The 20,398-nt window shown below is 46.2% G+C and overlaps 1 protein-coding gene across 1 annotated transcript in view; it reads right to left on the reverse strand.

Moving 5' to 3' along the window:
• The window catches only part of RPAP1 (RNA polymerase II associated protein 1), a 42,443-nt gene extending 34,925 nt beyond the window's left edge, over positions 1-7,518 (reverse strand). Inside the window, 5 exon segments of the mRNA XM_052782142.1 lie at positions 1,055-1,147; positions 1,723-1,871; positions 2,858-3,097; positions 3,279-3,442; positions 4,646-7,518. Coding sequence (XP_052638102.1) covers positions 1,055-1,147; positions 1,723-1,871; positions 2,858-3,047 — 432 coding nt within the window. The 5' untranslated portion in view covers positions 3,048-3,097; positions 3,279-3,442; positions 4,646-7,518.
• Positions 7,519-20,398: the final 12,880 nt, after the last annotated feature.

Consider the following 20,398-nt stretch of genomic DNA (forward strand, 5'->3'; position numbering starts at 1 on the left):
AGTTCCAGCTTTCCTGCTGTTTGGAAACTCTGCATAGCTGAATACTTTGCATTTCTGAGGATAAATGGGACTATACTGCACTGTGCTCACCACATGCTTGGAACAGGCTTCTTATAAGGTGATTAGAAAGCAGCAGGATGAAGAGATTTACACAGTAAGAAGTGGGCAAGTGGTGCTAAAATAATCCTGACTAAATTACTGTGCTGCTTGCCTAGGCGATGGAAGGGCATGGCTCTGAACAGCCTTGCGTGGGATGCACAGGAAATCCAAAGCAGACTAAGCAAAAAAACTCTTGCATGTCCCCAGTCCAGAGAAGTTTAAAAGGCAGTCTGAACATTTGGTAGCTGCTTTGTGCACTCCTGCATCAGGTAAAGAGAACTGGTAGTTTAAAGAGTATTAGTCTTTCCTTTCAAAAAAGCTGTCCTTCGAAATAAGCTACCTCTTCAAAGCAACCACAGCTATCAATCACATACCAGTTCCCAGCGTCTGACTCCCACTCAGCTAGCAGCTCTTGCTACTACAGCAACGACTGCTGATAGCAGCCATGGCTTCCAGTTTTACAGCCTCAGAAAAAACAATTACATCAAAATCCTAAAAGCTGCAGAAGATAATCTGTGAAACCATACTCAAATGTCATGCCAGGAGACATCAGGTGCAACTTCAGTAAGTACGGACTTAATCAAACCTGCTGAACAAATTAACAGAGGTTGTTCCTCAGAGAAAAACAAGCAGGACAGGACCGATTCTACTACAGCAGTGCAGAACAGATCCACCTCACTAAAGTTCGCTGAAGGGGATCGCCTTTTTCCTAAACCGAAAGGATTCCAATGTTATTTAACTGTAGGGTATGGAGTGCCTATCTGATGGCAGCTTGGTGGAAGAGCTCTCTCCTACACCAGCGTGGCAATGCCAGAGATATGTTGAGCTAGTTCACAATCTCCAGCATGCCAAGTCACTCATTTTGAGCCCTACCACCCACCAAGCATTAGGCTTTGATGTGGGGAAGTTTTAATTGTTAATGAAGGTAGCATAAAACAGCTGCTCCCAATCTTACCTCACTTTTTATCTCAGAGCGGTGAAATGTCCTTGGAAATGGGTCTCCTGTGGGCACTGGCATGGTCACTGCTACTGCACTCGTGTCTCGTTCCTGCAGCAAAAAGTTCAAACACTGTAGAAACCATTGCAACAGCCAGACATGTTTATATCATTTGGCTACGAGTGGACTCAAAATCTCTCAGCTCTGCAGCTCACAAGCTTTCTGCTACACCACTGTCAGGCTCAGAATACCTTGTTCTTATTTAGAGCCAAAGTGAGGCTATTTTCCAAAAGGCTGGGCTGCCAAACTCCACATGCCACTCAAAGAATCAGATAAAGGAAAACCTGGGCCAGTGCAGAGCAATGAGAACATCTCCCTTAGAGAGTCCAGAAACTCACCCAAATCCACAGTAGAGCACATGCCTGCATGCAAGCAGTGTGACCTGTACGCTGTCTGGACTGGAGAGCAGATTCAAACCCATACTTAACTGACAGCAAAAATATACCCAAAGAGCTTTTTCTTTCAAGGTGCTCCAGGACACTGGTCTGCAGTGCTATAACTGCTTCATTACACCGTAGAAATAAAAAGCAGCAACAGAATCCTTCATCCCTGTCCATTGCTTAGTTCACAGCATTCAAAAAAAAAAAAAAAAACACACTAGACCATCGCATAAAAACCAGACATACAATAATTTTGCTGAAGACTGCTGTAATGTGTTGATCGTGACTCTCCAGTCTTTCCTCTGGATCTTCATCCTCAAAGTGGACACAGGCACTTTTGATCTTGGACTTTTTTGGAGGAGCTGGAGTTAGAGCTGGGAGAGTATCAGGAAAATCTAGGGAGGGGAAATAATAAGAAAAAAAAAGCTGTCAAGTTACTCATATATAACTACTGTGCAATAGGTACCAGACCAAGGCTGCCTGATAGCACCTATTATTGCTCTGATGAGAAACAAAGATGATGAGGAAGCAGTAAGACAATTAAGAGTCCTCTGTCTCTGACCGGCACTGGGTAGTGGAGAGAAACATGCTCAAGAATTCTATTATTTATGTATTGGCACCAAGGTCTTTTCAAAGAGCTTAATAAGCAGGAAAGGGTACTAAGGCCTGACTGCAAGTATTAAGGGTAGAAGCAAGGCTGTACAGAAACAAATAGGGTCCTTGCAGGTTGTGTTCAGGCACAGAAAAGCACATTTCCACTGCCAGCTCTAACAGTGAATTATTTGTATGATCATGAGCAAGTCAAGGCCTCCTTTTCACTATCTATAAACCAGGATCTTATTTCCTTACCTGGAACCAAGCACTACAAGATTTAAGTTGTTGCTTTTAAGAAAGCACCTTGAGCTTCTGAGACTATTAAGCACATAGCAGAAGTGTTACAGTTACTACTGATGGAGGAAAACAAAACCGCAGGAAGGCGGCCTATCAAGCCTGATCTGCTGGCTGAAAGCTGGAGCTGTTAGCAGAGCTAAATCTCAAAGACACTGAGAACAGGGTCTGGATAGATGGCAAAATAAGCAGTGACTGTCCAATGGGTACGAATCACAGAGAACGCCTCTTGCATTGAGGCTGGCAAGACACCACAGACAGCTGATAAATGTAGACAAAGGCCACGTGTTGGAAAGGTGGTTCTACTGGATGCTGGTAAAACTGGACAAGCGCATTCTCCAACAAGGCTAAGAACAAACAATACTGCAAGGAGGACACACATGCAGGGCAAAAGCAACACTGGGTTGAGAGGGAGATGAAAAGGCAAGCACTGAGGAACACTGAAAGGGACAAAGAATCGCAGTAATTCAAAGAAGCCCACAAGGGAAATTACCATCCAGCATGACTACATCCTTGCTGTCTTGCAGCAGGGGTCTCTCGGCATCTGTGCTCCCTTTCTCCCCTTTCCTCTTGTCTGCTTTCTTCACAATCTTTACTGCAGGTGAAGCTCTGGCTGCCAGGAACTGGTTTTGGAAGTGCAGCAGGTCTGCCTCAGACTCTCCAGGCTTCGGTCTCGGCAACATCCTGCCTTCTTGCTCTTGCAGCCTGGCCCTGCGTGCTGTTCATATGGAACCTACTGAAGACATGGAAAACTGGTTACAGAACTGGATTTCCTGGGGATAGAATGGGGACAGCAAGGAAAAACTATTCATTTTTGTCCCACTCTGCTGTTCCTGTACATACTGCAGGCACCCTACTTCAGGATCACCCCAGGACACAACTAGTTGTACCAGAGTCCCAGACAAACTGTTTACCTTTTTCTTCATTGCCAAACAACACGCTACTAGGCAAGCCAACGCCTGGTCTGCCAGCCAGCTGGGAGCAGAATGGCATCCATCCAGCAAAAAGTCAGCCAACAAGCGCATCACTGCCAGAATGCCAACAACACGGCCTTGGATTTGCAAAGCCACAGAAGCACCTGGTCCAAGACAACAGATTTGACTTACTCCATTATCAACACCAACCAGGAACATCAGAGGCACAATATCATGCAAACCTCCCCCCTCCAGCATATGGTCTTCTCAGGATCCTAGCATTAGCATCCCTGTCAGGATGCAAAAGCCTGTCCATGTAGATTTGGACAATGCGCTCACTCTCACTGACTCTGTTTGCTCTCCTTCTCACTCAAATCTCCCAAGAAAAAAAGTTTTTCTTCCTTATCTAGTCCTCCTGCTTTAGTTCTCTCTCACTCTTTCATTGCCCTCTTATTGGCAGAAGTCATGCTATTTCCAAGCATTTTCATTCACTGCCCAGGCCAGTTTTGGGTTGAAAGCCAAGGGTGGTATTTATTAAGACTTTTACCTCTGTGCATATGAGAGCTTACTAGGAAGGCAACTATTCCACCTCTCATCTAGTGGGCATGAAAATATTTGTGAGTATTACTCCCCACCTCTTACTCCCAGAGCCTGGGACCATCAATCCATTTCTCGCAGGCAGCAAATAAAGTGTTTGCAAATACATTTCACACTAATTGAATCACTGATCAGCACTAATGCTACAGACTTGACACCCTCCCACGCTTAGTATGTTGAAATATTTTGTACATATTTGATCTCTTCCACTTCTAAAAGCCTACCAGGACTCAATGATGATTTATTGTGAAGTTGGAAAGGAAAGTGGATGTGGATTTTTAAAACTACAGTTATCTGCCATAGGGATAGGCTGTACACATGAGAAAATACAAAGATTGGAAGTGAACCTCTGTCTTAATCTGACCAAAACAAAGTTCAATCATTGTGCAGGCACAGCCACTGCCCTGAAGCTGATGTTTTGGTTTATGATTATCATACTTTATTGTAAAATATGTGGGGAGATACTTTGTGGGAAGGATGCTAACAGATACAAGAATTACTTCATGCAGTATTTATGACCCACACTTGGAATATTTATACTGTTTTCAAGGATCTCATTCTTGACCAAGGCTGGTTCCATGTGATGCTGCTGGTTCCAAGAGCACAAAGAGGTCCAGGGAGTTTTATGTTTGGATGTTGGGGGTTTTTTTAAACTCAAGGCCTTAGTGTAAAACCACCAACCATGCACAACTTGCTGAAATTCTTTTTCCTGCCCCTCATTTTGTGCAAAAGCTGGATTAAAACCATTCAGACTTAAGAGTTTTGTGTACCAAAACAAAGTGGATTTTCAGAGTTTTCAAGGCTTCCAGGGACTCCTTTCACTTCAGCACTTCATGACTGAGGAACCAGACCTCTTCATCCAATGCCAACATCACGAGTTAGTTGCTCGATTTCAGACATCTCAAAACACTGACCTTAATGAAAGCTGTCAGCTCAAGAGTCCCAGAACAACAACTTCCATTTACACCAAGCCTGCATATGGCACAAGCAGCAGCAGCAAGGGGAACTTCCCTGTACCCTCTGAACAATAAAACCCTCCCCCAGCACACAGGAAAAATGCCCAACTTCTCTACCAATGCTGTCAAGGAGATCTGTGGAACACAGCCACTAGCAAAGGCTACTTCAGGGCAGGAAGGGAAGGGAGCACCCTGCTACGGTGCCTTGCTACTGTCGGAGAAGGACTTAACACAAAAACACCTGGGATGTCATTGCGGTTCTGACTGATGCTGAGAATGCAGAATCACTCCCTTTCAGCCCAGTTCCCTTGCAACTGCACAGCAAAAGTTGCAACTCCTGCAGACAGCTCCTTTTTTTGTGCACTCCTAGCATAAGCACACACCTACTTGCTGTTTATTTATGGAGCTTTCTGCCACAACAGGGGCTCCAATAGTCGTACTTCAGTTGATAGGTCCCTCTTTGATATGCATGAGTAGCACCACATGCATCAGAAGCCAAGTGTTTCATGCCCTATCATCACAGGCTTCAAAGCCCAAATGAGGATGATGTTAGGATTAAGACACAAAACATCCAGTTATAAGCAAAGCGCGCTGCTCATCTTTCTGCAATAAGCCTCTTCCACACAGGGATGTACATAAGCTTGTCCAAGTCTCTGCATATTAAAAAAGTTAATCAAAAATTATAGGAGGCCTTGAAACTGCCTTCATTTGTCTGGGGAACTGTCAGGCAAAAGCCAACTATGCAGTCATTGTCTAAAGAGGTTAGATTTTGTTCCAGGAACCATTTCCTCAAAGTCACTCCTTCCTCCATGTGGATCTAGAGGCCACCCAAATGTAAAGAGTTACAAGATGGTAACACAGAGGTGGGCATTAGTTTGATGCAAAAATAGTTAAAAGCCTTAAATGTGTTCTTTCCATGTTCTAACTGGGTCTAGAAATTTAATACAACCAAGGCCTTTGACTTGGTCCATCTGCAGTCCAACAAGCTAGAAATTGCTTAAATACCTATGGGACTTGCAGACAGACAGAATGTAGTGAAAATAGTTTGCTTTCTAATGGTACCTTTTTCCATGCCCCCTGCAATCCATCTAAGCCCAGTGGCACCACTCACCTGGCCATCATAAGGAGTAATTCTTACCTACCAGAGCTCAGAGAAAACACACAAGAAAAATAACACACTACTGATGATCAGCACTAACCCCCGCATCCTATGGTCTGGTTATCTCCAGTCTTGCAGCTGGCTACTTGAAAGCTAACCACACACAAACTGTTTGCCTAGAGGGACCACCATCTAGCCGACACACACAACCTGCTGAGGGTATTGCCCTAGGAACACATGTAAGGGATCAGAAATGCTGTCAAAGGACCACAAGCACCTGCACACACCAGAACATAGTGATTATTAAGTGAATACACTACTGTCTGCTGTTGTATCCCCTGTCTGCACTAAAAGTCTCAATACATAGTTTTCTGTCACGCTCTGGACTTTCCATGGATACTGTTTGAAAAGCCCGTCAGTGCTGCAGGAAGTTTTACAAATGCAGCTCGGACCAGTGGTCTAAGTCAGACTAAAAGAAGACACAAAATCACAGAAGGCAATAAAGCCACAGACTGCTTCAAGTGCCAAGATACACTTTTGGATTAACCAACTTCAGCCCAAGTGTAAGCCTGAGAAGGAATGCCAGTTAGGGCAGTAAGGGACCCCAATCACCAATTAACACAACACCAGCGTATCACAGAGAATGGCATTTACTTTACAGAGAAACTGAGGCCTCTAATACTCTTCCAACGCTTGCCAGAAGCAGCATTTAAGCTTCTGAGGCATATACTACCAACCTCTGCCACTATTCTCAGCAGACCTAAACCAACATAAGAATCAGGCACAGCATTTATTTGAGCAAAGTATCACTCCACTCCTGTCCAAGGTTTTTACAGGTGCCATCAGGCTACAAAAAGCTGTACTTACTTGATATAATCCAATACTGTTATGATTTTTATTTTATTCTAGCTCATCTGCATTTAGAATGCATTTTTCTTCCACAGCAGCAGAGCCCTACAGCCCAAAGGAGACACATCACAGCAACAGCCATGAACTAGACATAGTTAAAAGAGACAAGGTAGCAAGTACACCTACAAGCAAAGAATCATCTCTGACTCCTACTGATTTCCGAACCCTGTCATTTTTTTTTCCCCATCCTCAAGTCTACAACTTTGCATTCTTTTGCTAAAGTTATCAGATTTGGGTCAAAGAAGAATACAAGGTCCTGCTGTCACAATCAGTGCCTCAAATCAACGTATTTCTTCAAACCTTGTTGGCTGAGGCAAGGAATTAAAAGGAGAGGCAAAGAGTCACATCTCAGCCTCTTCAAGGCAGCTCAGCAGCCAATGGAAAGATACAATTCCTCCACTCTAGATAAGCAGTCAATGAAAGCCTCACTCAGGAGGACTCTTGGCTACTTTGCAAAACAGTGCTCAGGTCTGTCACAAAAACGCTTTCTGCACGCAGTACTGTAATGACCAATGGTCTAAAACATCTAGGCTTGACAAGACAGGCAGCAACTTTTACCTGCTATAGAGAAGGCCGATACCTGTAAAGACCCTCCTCCCAGAAGGAAAAGCCCAGTCAAAAGCTTTAAGAACGTCTCCTCAACGAGGGAGGCTCCACGTCTCACGCTGGTCATGTAAAACTCTGTCACTGTTATGTTGCCTGTCAGACACATACCGTGTGTGCGCATACAGCGCTTCGCCTCCGGAAAGGCTGCTGTCCCCAGCTTGCCTGAAGAGTCTCCTCAACAAAGAGGCACCAGCACGGCACGAAATAAAAGCAACGACCTGCTATTAACAAACTAAAGAGCTGATGCGTCCCGACGCTCCCACCGTACTCACAGCCCTCACAGGCTTTCCCTAAACCAGTCTGAACCGAAGTCTTAAACACGCAGACGTAGGCTAGGCCCAGAGGGAGGCCTGGAGAGGCCTCTACCTGACGGGGAACTGCTCGGGGGAAGGACCCAGCGAAACTGGGCCCCGCAGCACACCGGGGCAGGGGGTGGAGGGAGGGGGGCGGCACGGCCGCTGCCACGGAGGCCGCACGGCGCCGGTAAGCGGCGCTCCTCTTCACGCTACAGTAAAGGTGAAGCCGTGTGGCCCCGCTGGCTGCCCCGAGCGAGGCGAGGCCCGGCCTAGCCCCCGCCCCGAGGAAAGGCCCCGCGGCCCCACCGCCACCGCAGCTCCAGCCGCGAACTCACCAGCGCTCGGTCCCCGCCGCTTACCGCCAGCACTTCCGCTCTGCCCGCGGCAGTTACTTCCGCCCGACAAGGCGTCACTTCCGCCCAGCGCTTGCCACCACCTCTGCGCCGGCGGGGGCGGGGCGGCGCCATTTTCCCTCCCCTCAGGGCTTTCACTGGAGCTTCGCCGGGGGTTTGCCGGCGCGGCGGGTGCCGTGGAGCGCAACGGTAGGCACGGTCCCTCTGAGGCAGGTCCCGTTGCCGGCTCCCCTGCTGGCCGGGGAGAAGGTGTGGGGAGGCTGCCTGCTGCTATTGGCGGCTCGGTGCTCGTGAGAGGACGTCCCGCCGCTGAACTACCTCTCCAAGTTGGCTCTTGGCTTGTGCAGTCCCAAGTGCGGGTTCCCTCAGGCGTTTTCGTCGGAACTAAATAGAGGGCACCTGGACCCAATAGCGTGTGTCTGCACATATAGAAGTACGTGTATGTAAATGCAGGATCTGTGCCTTTTCGTTATTAGAGGGCATTGATGCGCCTGAGACTGGAGGTATTTCAGGAGAGCAAATACATAAAGCTGTATAAACATGGCTGCAATTTATTATTCATGTCAGATTATTCATTTATTATATATGCCAAGCTTTATTAAAAACTACCAGAAAGCTGTCAGAACTTGCAGAAGCATTGATTTTAATACTGGTCATCAGTTTTAGTACTTGGTTGCCTTTCAGCCTTTTTACCTGGGACATGAATTCTGTGAGCATGAGAGGCACAGATTCTCATCTGGGCTTGGACTGGACCAGGTGGGCCCACAGTTTGGGAAGGACTCGCCACAAGTGTCCTAATGCTGTAAGAAAAGCAGCACTTTCTAGCCTACTGGATCTCACTGGGGTTTTTATGCCTTCAGAAAGCTGTGCTCCTACAGCAAAATTACAGCCAGAAACAAGTTTTATCCGTTATGAGCATTGAAAGCACTTAAATCTGTAGAAATGAAGATAAACCTTCTTCCTGTCAACAGCCAGCCAGTCTTAACCACAGTGTCAGGGAACTAGGGCTGCGATGAACTTCTACAAAATTGAAATTCTCAGTGAAAATGCTGCGCAGAAAACATCTTCCTCAGCTGTGCACCTTCTGAGGAGCAGCCATGTTCTTGAGATGGTGAAGTTGACAACTGCACTGTTTTAGGTCATTGAGCACTTCTTGAAGTAGGAACCACCAAAACCACTTGAAGATGCCCCATTAGACCAACTGACTTAGGTAGCCAAGAGTGACCCCGATTTTAATCTTATGAGCGGACATTTTTCTACCACCTGATTCTGGCACAGGTGTTTGAGCAGTTACTGCTGTTACATCTGGTGCCTATAGGTGCCCCTAGCAGGAGGAATAAATAGAGCTGCTCTTAATTACATTTGGAGATTCTCAGAAGGGAGCCTCAAGAGTGTTTGGAGTGCTTCTCTGATACTGCCCTGCCAGACTGCAGTTCATCAGCTGGTGGAGCTCTGCTTTGCACAAGGGTTTGGCAGATGCACTGGTGCAAGTAGAAGACCTCTTGCACTTCGAGGCTTTGCTGGTGCTGAACTTAGGAACAATTTTCTGTGGACCCCAATGAAGGTATGTGGGTTCGCTTACCTGGACAATAAGGCAGGGAGGCCTTGGCAGTTGGAACACATTTGGATTAGGTGTTGGGACTATTTAGACAGTCTGACAACCACTTACGAGGCTGAGCTGTTCTGACTCCAGGGAATTTAATAACTAGTTGTAAGATCACTTTGACCTTATTAATGTTGTTTGTTAGTATGGAAATGATGTAAATGAATGACTATTCATCCAGTGAAAAAAGATACCCTAAAAATGTTACAGGATATTTGACCCTATGTGTCTTTAACTGAGTCAATTCAGTAAACTAGATGGCCTGAGTCACGAAAGGGCCTGTTTAAGTTATGGTTCTTCGGGGTGGTCCGCCTGTCATCTTTTCCTCTAAACCCAGGAGAGGTGCCTATGGAGACATAACCAATTGCTAGCTGAATTTTGCTTTGCTTGAGTAGTCCTCTTGATTCTAATCATAAAAAACATTAACTTTGTCTCTTGCTTTCTACTGAAGTAAGCCTGTACCTTTCTGTAATACTTCTCATGTGAATGTTCAGCATTGAACTTTGCAAAACTAACATGTGTTATTTGAGTTATACCTAATCTGAAACTAATCTGAGGGTCAACCAGGCAGAACTGGTCAATACCCACAGACAGTAATCCTATCCTGAGCATGGGGTGGCATTCAAGCCTGACAGCCATAAGCATTTTTCCTCCCTGATTTCTCTCATGCTGGCTACACAGGTTCTGCGGCCACACGCAATATCTCTTAGCATGCATGTGAAGTGGGCAAATAATCTTTTTTGTCAGAAACATACAAAAATATACTCAGAATGTATTCATTTTTAATTACTGCAAGACAGGAATGCTTCCCATCAAAACTGCCAGTTTTATGTATCTTTTCTTCATTCCATTAATTATTTACCTTCAGTTTTAATAATACAGTTAAGGGCACTATATATAGCTTATGCTCTATCAATAAATCATGCTTGTGTGTCCTCATATTTACCCTATAAATTATAAGTACCAACACACTTGCATGGATCTGCTAAGCTATTCTGGCAAAGAAATTCCCACCAGAGCATCTCTAAGAGCCTTTGGAGGTGAACGCAAACATTCCTCACTTAAGGAGAGCCATTTTATGAGATTTTAAAAGGTCGTCAGTCTTCTCGCAAGCCCTGACAGTCTCCCTCATCCCCCTTTTTGAGCTCGCCACAAGCAAATAGTTTCACGTGACTTTCTGGAGGATGGTCTTGGTCTTCCAAAGCAGAGAGATGCATGAGGGCCTGCAGCCAAATGCTTTCTTGCTGGATTATAACAGGGAAGGGATCAGAACGACAAAGAGAATATGGCAGTGGCCTTGATGGGATTAGAAAGGGTAAATCTGTAAATGCAACAGTATTATCTGTGTTGCAGAGATGATAAATATTAGGATGAGTTGTCTAAGAAGCAGGTGACCAAGGAGACAGATAATCCTAATGGTTTGTTGCCAGAAGACAGAAACTGAAGTTGAGAACGGAGTAGCTGGAGAGCAGGGTGGTGTGCAGCACACAGGTCTGCTTGGGAATCGAGAACAGATGATAATAAGGCATTAAGCCAAGATACAAGTCCTTACTTGTGTTGCCTTGTAGAAAAGAGTTGGGTCTGGTAGGACAAAATATTCAGTAGGAAGTTGTCACCTGTGCTAAAGGTTCAACTCTGCAAGGGACTAAGCATTGAACTCAGAACGAACGGTAATATATCATGCCTCAAAGGAGTGGTTGCACTGCACATGAACACCAACATCTGCCGGAATCCATCTGGAAGAGTGAGAGCCCTGAGCCAGCGGAGCAGGGACTTGCACACAGCAGTGTCATGTGCCGTGCATCGGGACTCTTTGTGGTAGTAAAAAAACTACATGTGTTCTTAAAGAAATGTGCGTGCATGAGAGCAAAACTGGATTGTGACCAATCAATGTCGGCTTTCTTGCTGGTGGGAGATGATAGGTGAGCAGAGATGGGGGGGGGGGGTGAGCATAACCTCAAAGATCCACCCACAGAGCCTTGAGTGGCTTTTTCTGCAGTTCTGGTCTACTTTTGGGGTGGAACCCTAGGACTCTGTGGCAGTAACACCTCACCGAGCAAAGGCTGCTGGGCATCCCTGTGACTAGCTGAAGCAGGGATATTTTAAATCAAACCTCTACTTCCTCACCAATAAAAAGCATGCATCTATGCCCAATGTGAATTGATTTAACCATGTAAGTGAGGGGGAAGGGTTGTGTATTTTAAAAGCCCAAAACAGCAGAGTATTTACTCATCCCTAGCAATTCATCTGCCAAACATTATGTTGGCTTTTGACAGTTAGCATGGGATTTCCGCTTTGTTGTTTGTTTTATCAATTGTTTCTATAGAAATGCCATTTTTATCAGACTAAATGAAAATATCCTGAAATAACACACATCTTCAGCAAATAAAGATATTTCTCACTCGGTCTATATAATGTATCCATATCACACTGGATTTTCCTCCCCTTATTACAACATCGAAATAAAACCCAGCTAAAAGCAAGCTGCTGTACAACTGAGACTCCAGAGAACAGACTGCTGTGGAAATTAGAAGGGGCAGTCAAGCAAATGTGTTTCTCAAGTCAGGTCATTCAAACACTGCCTCTGAAGAGTATTGCAGGTGAAAATCAGTGTTTGCACAGATGGTGAATGCGTCATCATTGACAATCACTGCTTCACAGAAGGCTTAAATGAAAATGGTCTCTGAGTTGACCCTGCCTGACAATGCCCTCTGCCCCTGTTATCACTGAGGAAAGCAACATTTCTGAAATTCAGCTTCTCTGGGCTGAGGACAGTGTCTCTCATGGCTGCTGCTGTGGGATCTGTCAGCCAAAATCTGAGTGATGTAGTGGCTGCATTCAAGTCTACTGTCAAAGATTTTAAAGGAAGCCTGTCAAAGTGCCTAAGCCAATTTAAGACAGTTTAAAGCACTGGCTATGCTCAGATGATTATCTTCTGTGGCAAATCTCCTGGAGAACTGGCTGTTTTGTTGGCAATTCAGGTTTTGTTCCTTTCTTCTCTTCAGATTATTTACTGTTGTAGCATGGGGAAAACCTTACACTTCCACACCTGAACAGGATAAGAGTGATGCATACGTGCTTTATCCAAATCCCATCTGTACTAGCCAGAATACATACTGAAAGGAACGCTATGGGAAGCTCATCTTTCCCAGGCTCCAACTCTCGCACCCTGGGAATGGAAAGCATGGCCTCTGCAATGCACTCACTTTAGGGAGCTCAGTATTCAGTGTAGGTGCATGCTAGCTTGTACTGCCAGTGGACCCAAGCCTGAAGTGCTTAACTCTAAATAGCTGTGCTAATGCTGCTAGATCTGCCAAGAGTTTTTAACAGTGATGATCATGATGTCCTGATGATTTAAGTGGTCTGGCAGAACTAACTGCTGTCACACAGAGTTGGGGTTTTGCCTTCATCTTTGGAAATGTAAAGGACTGTGGTGGGTAGCTGTTCCTCATCTTTGTGAGTACTTGCCCATGGAGCCTTATGAGGCCAGAGCTGGTTTCCCGTCTCCTTGGGAGTAACATGAAAAGCGTGGGTTCCTGGAGGAGTGTGCTGGTGGTGTGCATTTCTGCTTCTCAAGTAGCAACGCACACTGCTTCACCCAATGTTCTGGGTAGGGAGAGACAAGCAGCCTAATGAGAAACAACTGTCTAAAAGGACAGCCCAGCAAGGTGGAAGAGATGCCTGGGAGAGAGGTATTCTGAGGAAATTACCAGAACTGTATTGTTACCACATGGGATATCTAATACCTAGATGTGGCACTGGTACATAGTGCTGAGTCACTTTTGAACTCTGTTGCCACCTCATACACTGAAGAAATGGCTTTGCCAGTCTTCCGCAGGATAGGAGCTTGCACCCTTGGTTTCCAGAGGCTCAGTGCTTATGAAGTTTGGCGTATGCCTGGCACCAGGACAGGACTGTTCCCTCACCGGTGGTACTTGGTGATGGAAGTGAAGTCATCAGAAAGCTTCAGCTGTACACACTTCTCTACCAGGCTGATGTGAAAGCATCTTTCTAGAGTACTCTCTTATGCTCGTTATTTGCCTGACAACAAGTTCTCTTCAGTGTTGGGGTTCTTTTGTTTATTTTCAGAGGTATTTACAGCTATTGTGATCTCTCAAGACAGTTGCCTATGTCAGGAGCAAAGAAGTTGGTGGTGGCCAGAGGAAAGCTCACAGGTGGAGAGCCCCCGTCCTGTTACTGGCAAGCGGTACCACTAGCAACACCAACATTTAAAAGCCCTTTTCTTCAGTAGCACAGTTACAGGGGAAACAGCAGAGACCACTCCAGTGCTTGCTCAATGTCACTGTGTGGGAGCATTGATTGCTCAGATGCGTGTGTGCAGCTTTTCATTTTGGTTTGTCACTGAGGGCCATGCATTTTAAAAGTCTGTTTGGCACTGGACAACAGCCCTGAGCGCTGGCAGGCTGCCTTCTAGAGGCATACAGCAGCAGCAACTGCCCAGCTTTCTTCCTGTGGGAAAATGTTGGGAACTCTCCAAATTATTGACCTGGCTCTGGAATGGCACTGCCCAGATGGCTGTGCTGCATCAGAAGTTGTGAGCCGTGGAGGTCAATGGGTAGATTTGGGCTTCCGAGTTTAACTTGGGAAAGAAGCTGGCCAAGCCCCATGATAGTTAGGTATTTGCTGGTAAGGACCAGAGGTATTTGCTCTTCTTCCAGCCCTACACACTGTGTTTTGGTGCTTGGAGCCGCTGGAGATTTGCCCAGCCTAGGATTGCTCCTCTGGTCAGCCACTGTGCCTAAGGACCTCTCTTTCCTATTTAAGATAACAAAATGTGAACAGATTCTTCCATTGTTGCTCCCTTTGATTTACAAAGCCCTTCAGTGCTGAGGGGAGAGAATCTGGGGGCTTAAATTCCTCATCATTGTCTGCAGCACCCCATTAAAATTGGGATGCCTTTACAGTACTTCTAAAAAGATTTTTGTTCTCATTTGCTCCAGAGCAGTTTGTGGACAGAACCTGGCTGAGTTAAGCTGAGCTACCAAGTCCCACTGAAAAGCAGGGTACATCAGTTCAGGCTTGGAACAACATGAGCAGCAGCAGCTTCAGAGGATGCTGGTGGACTATTGTAGGCATGACCTTTTGCTGCTGCCTGTCTCAGAGCATCTGTCGAGTTTTATGCAGGTATGTTCAGCATACATGGAATAGGAAATGTCAGCACCTACAGAAAACAAAACCCCTGTGCACAGGGAAGGGCAGAGGCAGCTCTAGGTCCGTCATGCTGCCCATGGCCCTTCATGTGCTACCTGGGGCTGAGAGGACAGTACCTGTTCTGTCTCTGTCAGTGAACGTTGGAGATGTCTTCCCTCACTAGCAGCCTCATAAAGGAAGAGCAACAGTTTGAAGAAGCAGAAAAAAGAGAGGTTGGATTCTGCTCCAGTACAGTTAGCAGAGGAATAGCCTTTGCTTATTCCTATGTGCTTCTTGGGAATGACCCAAGAGAGTGCTGTAAGGGGAGATGAGGCTCTTGGTGACAGTGATAGGGACAGAAGTAGGGAAGGTTTCCCAGGACTTAAAGATTGAAAAAGCTGGGAAATAAGAAGTTGTGGGGGATGGTGATTGGTCAGATATTGGAAACAGCACATCAGAAGGAGCAAGATAAGGGAAAGATAGAAATAGGAGACAGATGCCAAATTTGAAAGGCACAAGCCAGAGGAATAGATGAGAAGAGAGAACATTTCATTCTGAAAGGAAAGAGCGAATGTCAGTGCAAATTCTGGCATATCTGCGCAACGTGGCAGTAACATTACTAAGCCTGGAGCTTGAGAATAAGCATCACTGCCACCAGGAAAGAGATGGTAGGAGGCAGGGCAGGGACATCTGTCCTGGTTTCAACTGGGATAGAGTTAACTGTCTTCCTAGTAGCTGGTACAGTGCTATGTTTTGAGTTCAGTATGCGAAGAATGTTGATAACACTGATGTTTTCAGTTGTTGCTCAGTAGTGTTTAGACTAATGTCAAGGATTTTTCAGCTTCTCATGCCCAGCCAGTGAGAAAGCTGGAGGGGCACAAGAAGTTGGCACAGGACACAGCCAGGGCACCTGACCCAAACTGGCCAACGGGGTATTCCATACCATGTGACGTCCCATCCAGTATAGGAACGGGGAAGTGGGGGCAGGGATTCGCCGCTCGGGGACTGGCGGGGTGTCGGTCGGCGGGTGGTGAGCAATTGCACTGCGCATCATTTGTACATTCCAATCCTTTCATTATTGCTGTTGTCATTTTATTAGTGTTATCATTATCATTATTAGTTTCTTCTTTTTCTGTTCTATTAAACCGTTCTTATCTCAACCCACGGGTTTTGCTTCTTTTCCCGATTTTCTCCCCCATCCCACTGGGTGGGGGGAGTGAGTGAGCGGCTGCGTGGTGTTTAGTTGCTGGCTGGGGTTAAACCACGACAACATCTGAGAGAATGGACGGAGACAGTATGGAAGCAAAAAGCCTAGTGTATAGAGATGGCTTGAGAAATAAAGGGAAGACAATGAGCAGTGCCAGGAGATGATGATGGCAGGAGATGACAAGGAATGAGGAGCACTTCACCTCTCTAGAGACAGCCCTTGTCTTGGGCTTCACGTCTGTGTGGGCGTCACCCATGCTTTCCAGACGCGTCGGGTCCCCAGAGGTTTTCTAAGTTGGCTGTTAAAGCCCAGGCCTCTCAGGGCACCAAGCCTGCTGTTTACACCAGGGGTGCCTATGTGCCAGCGCGGTACCGATACCACCTGGCTCATTTCATGCCATTAATTGGAAAGGCATCACATGACAACAGGCTGGTGGTTCATCCCACTGCGGTCCCTGGAGCTGTGACTCACGCTGAGAGTCAAAATGCCCCTCAAAATGAGGCATCCTTTGTCAGCACCAACATATTAGAGTATGCAAAGACTTTACAACCGAAGAGACAATATTGCCTTTGTCCTCTTTTCCTCCAAGAAGGCAGCAAACTACAAGCACTGGAGGATGTAATCCAAGTGCTAATAAATTATTGATGTCTCCCTTCAGCTTTTTACTTACTAAAAGGATATCAAAGCTCATTTTGTGAATGGTCCAGACAGATTCTCTTTTGCTATATCCACAATTTAATTCACAAATATTGCACTAAGCGTTAATATTGAAGCAATGCAGTGTTCTCTCTTTACAGGCTTTGCAAAAGATAATAGACATGCTTTGGATTACACAGACATAAACAGATACAGTGAAGGAAATGCCACTTGTGACTCCAATAGACATTTGAATTTATAATTTAAAAAAGGCAGAGCTTATTATTAACTAGGAATACACTTCTTTTTTTGTATTAAAAGCCTGATGGAAAGCCTGTTGAAATCACTGGACTTGCTCCTCACGGGTAGTCTGCGTAGTTCTTTGGCAGCTCACACAAGTTGTAGGACAGTATGACTTACTTTATATTTAGCAATAGCTCCTCTCTTCCAATATGCCTGTTTGCATAAGTCAGCTAACAAACCATCTGTATTGGAAATACTCTTTCCATTACTGTCAGCTTTGGGGTAGCATGTGGCAGTTCCTTAACAGCATATATTAATTTATGCTATTTTTTGGAGCAGCAGAGAAGTAATTTGAAGTCATCATACTGCCATTGCCCTGGTGGGAGTCTCCCCTGGACAGAAGGCTTAATGTTTCTCTTTCGATAAAGTGCTCTGCAAGTTTTGATGGCCAGAAATGCTCAGGATCTTGATAGCTGTCTCATCTGAAAAACAGACACCAGGCTCCCAGGCATATCTTAAAACGGTACCAGATCTTTGCAAATCTAGCCCAAATGCCGTGTCTCACTAAAGAGCAGAACAAAATTCTGCACGTTAAATTGGTGCAATGGCCCAGCCGAGCTCAGAGAAAGGATTATCAACGTTTTAACAGAGGCACGCTCTGAGTGACAGGGGGCTGATCTTAAACTAACACAAACTGCAGTTCCTGACTGCACCAGTTTCTTCTTGCTCTGAATAGAGGCAGCAGCGCTACAAATGCGTGTTGTCTCTGTTCTTTGCTAGCTATTTAGAAAGAGTGAGTGACCAGGCACAAAGCCCAGAAAAGAGAGCTAATTTTTGCAATATGGTATACATATTTTGCAAGCCAGCTTGCAAACTGCTTATCACATTTTTGGTGCTATATACATAAATATTCATAATTAATCTGTGCTAGAATAGAGGGAAAAGCTTCTAAAGAACAAAAATAGCCCCTTCAGGCAGCTCATACCAGTGACACTGATCCTCTGCATTTCTGAAATTAAAAAATGAGCTGCTTCACGTAGATTTTGCAGTACTCCCTGGAATTCAAGCTTCCTTTTTCCCCCCTGTTCCTTCAGGTTGTGAAGGCGACCTTGATAACAGAGATTGATACCTTGAATCTGGAGCTAGAGGGGTGGAAACAAAGGCACCAAGTGAGAGATGACATTTCCAAGCTTAAATTTCAGGGACAGCAACCTTCATTTTCCCTTCTCCAGGTCTCTTTCATCTCTGGGCTTTTTCCCATGTCTTGGTTTCAGGTACCAGCAGAATGCTGACAGCATGGCAGGTGGGAAGGTGTACACACCTGTGCCTTTCAGATCGAAAGCCTGAATTCAACTGGGGGCTACATATCCTCGGAGACAACTTCATCCCTTAAAGGTGGAAGGGCCAATTACCCAGTCCTTGGGACTGCTTGCAGCCAGAAGCCAAGCAACAGTCAGGATTGGTTTAGATTAAATAAATCACAGTTTATTCAACATCAAAAGCGGAGTGTCTGTGGAAATGAAAATAAATTAAAAACCTTCATGAAGCTGTTTAGGCTGCCCCAAAGCCCAGTGGGTATTAGACATTTATTAAATAGAGGCGACTATTCGGACTGGGATGGCAGACAAATCTGACAGGCTGAGCTCTGCCAGGTCTTTGTTTTCCGTCCTTGTCTGACTCAGCTTTTCAATTTGATGCTCTTACTCCTGGGCTGCTTGGCTTGCCCGGCTGACACCTTTCCAGTGCACAGCCTCTCCCTGCTGTCTGTACAAATGGGGTCCCTGACTTCAGAAAGCTGTCACCCCTTCTGCCTTACCGAATGGGGGTGCTTGTTCACAGCTGCCTTGCGATATACCGAAGCCTGGTTTTTTCTACCTCCCTTCATGGTGCCTTTAACTGTTGCTTTTTAACAGTCCCTACAAGTAGAAATTTGGCGCAAATGTAACGTTCAGCCCGGATTTCTCAGTGCACAATTGTCTGGCTTGGCACATTTCCCCTCTAACCACAGCACTCCATCATGCCCCAGCACGGCCACAGACACCGTTTCATAGTGTATGTAAGGTCACTGAAACCATCTAGACAAACATACACGGGCTGACCAGGCAGAACAGGGTTTTAATTTCTCTCTTCCCTTATAGATCTAGGCGGGTGAGTCACAGGCACTCCTTATGCATTCTTTACGGCTCCTTCCCGTGTCCCAGATGTGACCCGCTCCCTGCCCGTCTGCTGGCTATCTTATCCCCAAGAGGTCATTTCCCATTGTGCCACTTACAGAAAGGAAACGGGGTATTCAAAATGTGCATTTTTGTGTGGTTTATGAACCTGCGTTGTACTGCCTTCCACTATGTGCATCCAGCAGCTCTTCTCCAGGGCTGAGAGGAGCAAAAGCCAAACTACTTTGCACATATATATTGGATGCAGCCAAACAAATGCCATTCCTGCCAAGAGGAGATGTCATCAGGGGAGGACAAGGCACACGCGGCTGTAGCTACAGTGGCAGTAGATGCAATGCAGTGTGATCCAGAGCCACGGGAGGCAGAGGGAGTTTGTCAATTGTCTCTCACGGACATCCTGCACCTCCAAAAATGGGTGGGTTTCTCTACCTGGCATCAGCCAAGACTTGTCCAGTGCAATGAATATCCTGAAATTCAGATTTAGCAGACCCCAACACTTGTAGAAAATGCCAGCTTTGGGGCTTTTTTCTCTATGCTTGGTTCACACACCAAGCACATTTCCCTGCTCTACAGTCCTCCTAAGCAACCTCTTAGGCAGCCCGAGTGCCTTGAAACTGGAGTGGAGGTTTCCAGAGCAGCATGCCTGAAAAGCAGCAAGCATGTTGTGGCAGGAGTTGAGGTGCAAATATTAGAGTGAAGGTTGATGCTTCAAGCGTGCTCACTTGCCTGTTTGCAAGATGTTATGAAGCATTTAAAATATATACTGCTCTAGGGCACAGAGAGAGAAACGGATCAAATGAGACAAGCCTCACAAGGCAAAGAGTGTAATGAAACATGAAGCAAACATGCAGAGATAAGATGGTGCAGTACACCAGTCCCAGTCAGCAGGAGAGCAGATAACGACTGGATGCGCTGAGCGCAGGATGCAGGCGGGAGGAAGAAATATTGACAGTGCAGGGAGTTTGCAGGAGGCTGCAGTGGGGGGGGGACGACGAGGGACGGGACCTGTGCTGGAGGCAGATGAAACCGTAGGAAAGGCTCAAGCAGCAGGGAGGGGAGGAAGGGGCAGCAGCAGCAGGGTTGCCTCCGTTTCCTCTGCCAGCTACTCCTCCGGGGCAAAAGGAGGTGAAGGTGGGCAGCAGGGCCGGGGTGCTGGGGCAGCTCCGCGCCAACGCTCCTGTCGCACCGGAGGTAGCAGAAATCCCACTGCGGGGATGGGGGCGAGGGGGGCGGCTGCTGCTGCTCCCCGGCTGCGCCTGGAGGGGCCGGAACAGCCCCAGGGCTCGACCC

This window comes from Harpia harpyja, chromosome 3 (assembly GCF_026419915.1).
Source record: "Harpia harpyja isolate bHarHar1 chromosome 3, bHarHar1 primary haplotype, whole genome shotgun sequence".
Taxonomy (NCBI): Eukaryota; Metazoa; Chordata; class Aves; order Accipitriformes; family Accipitridae; genus Harpia; species Harpia harpyja.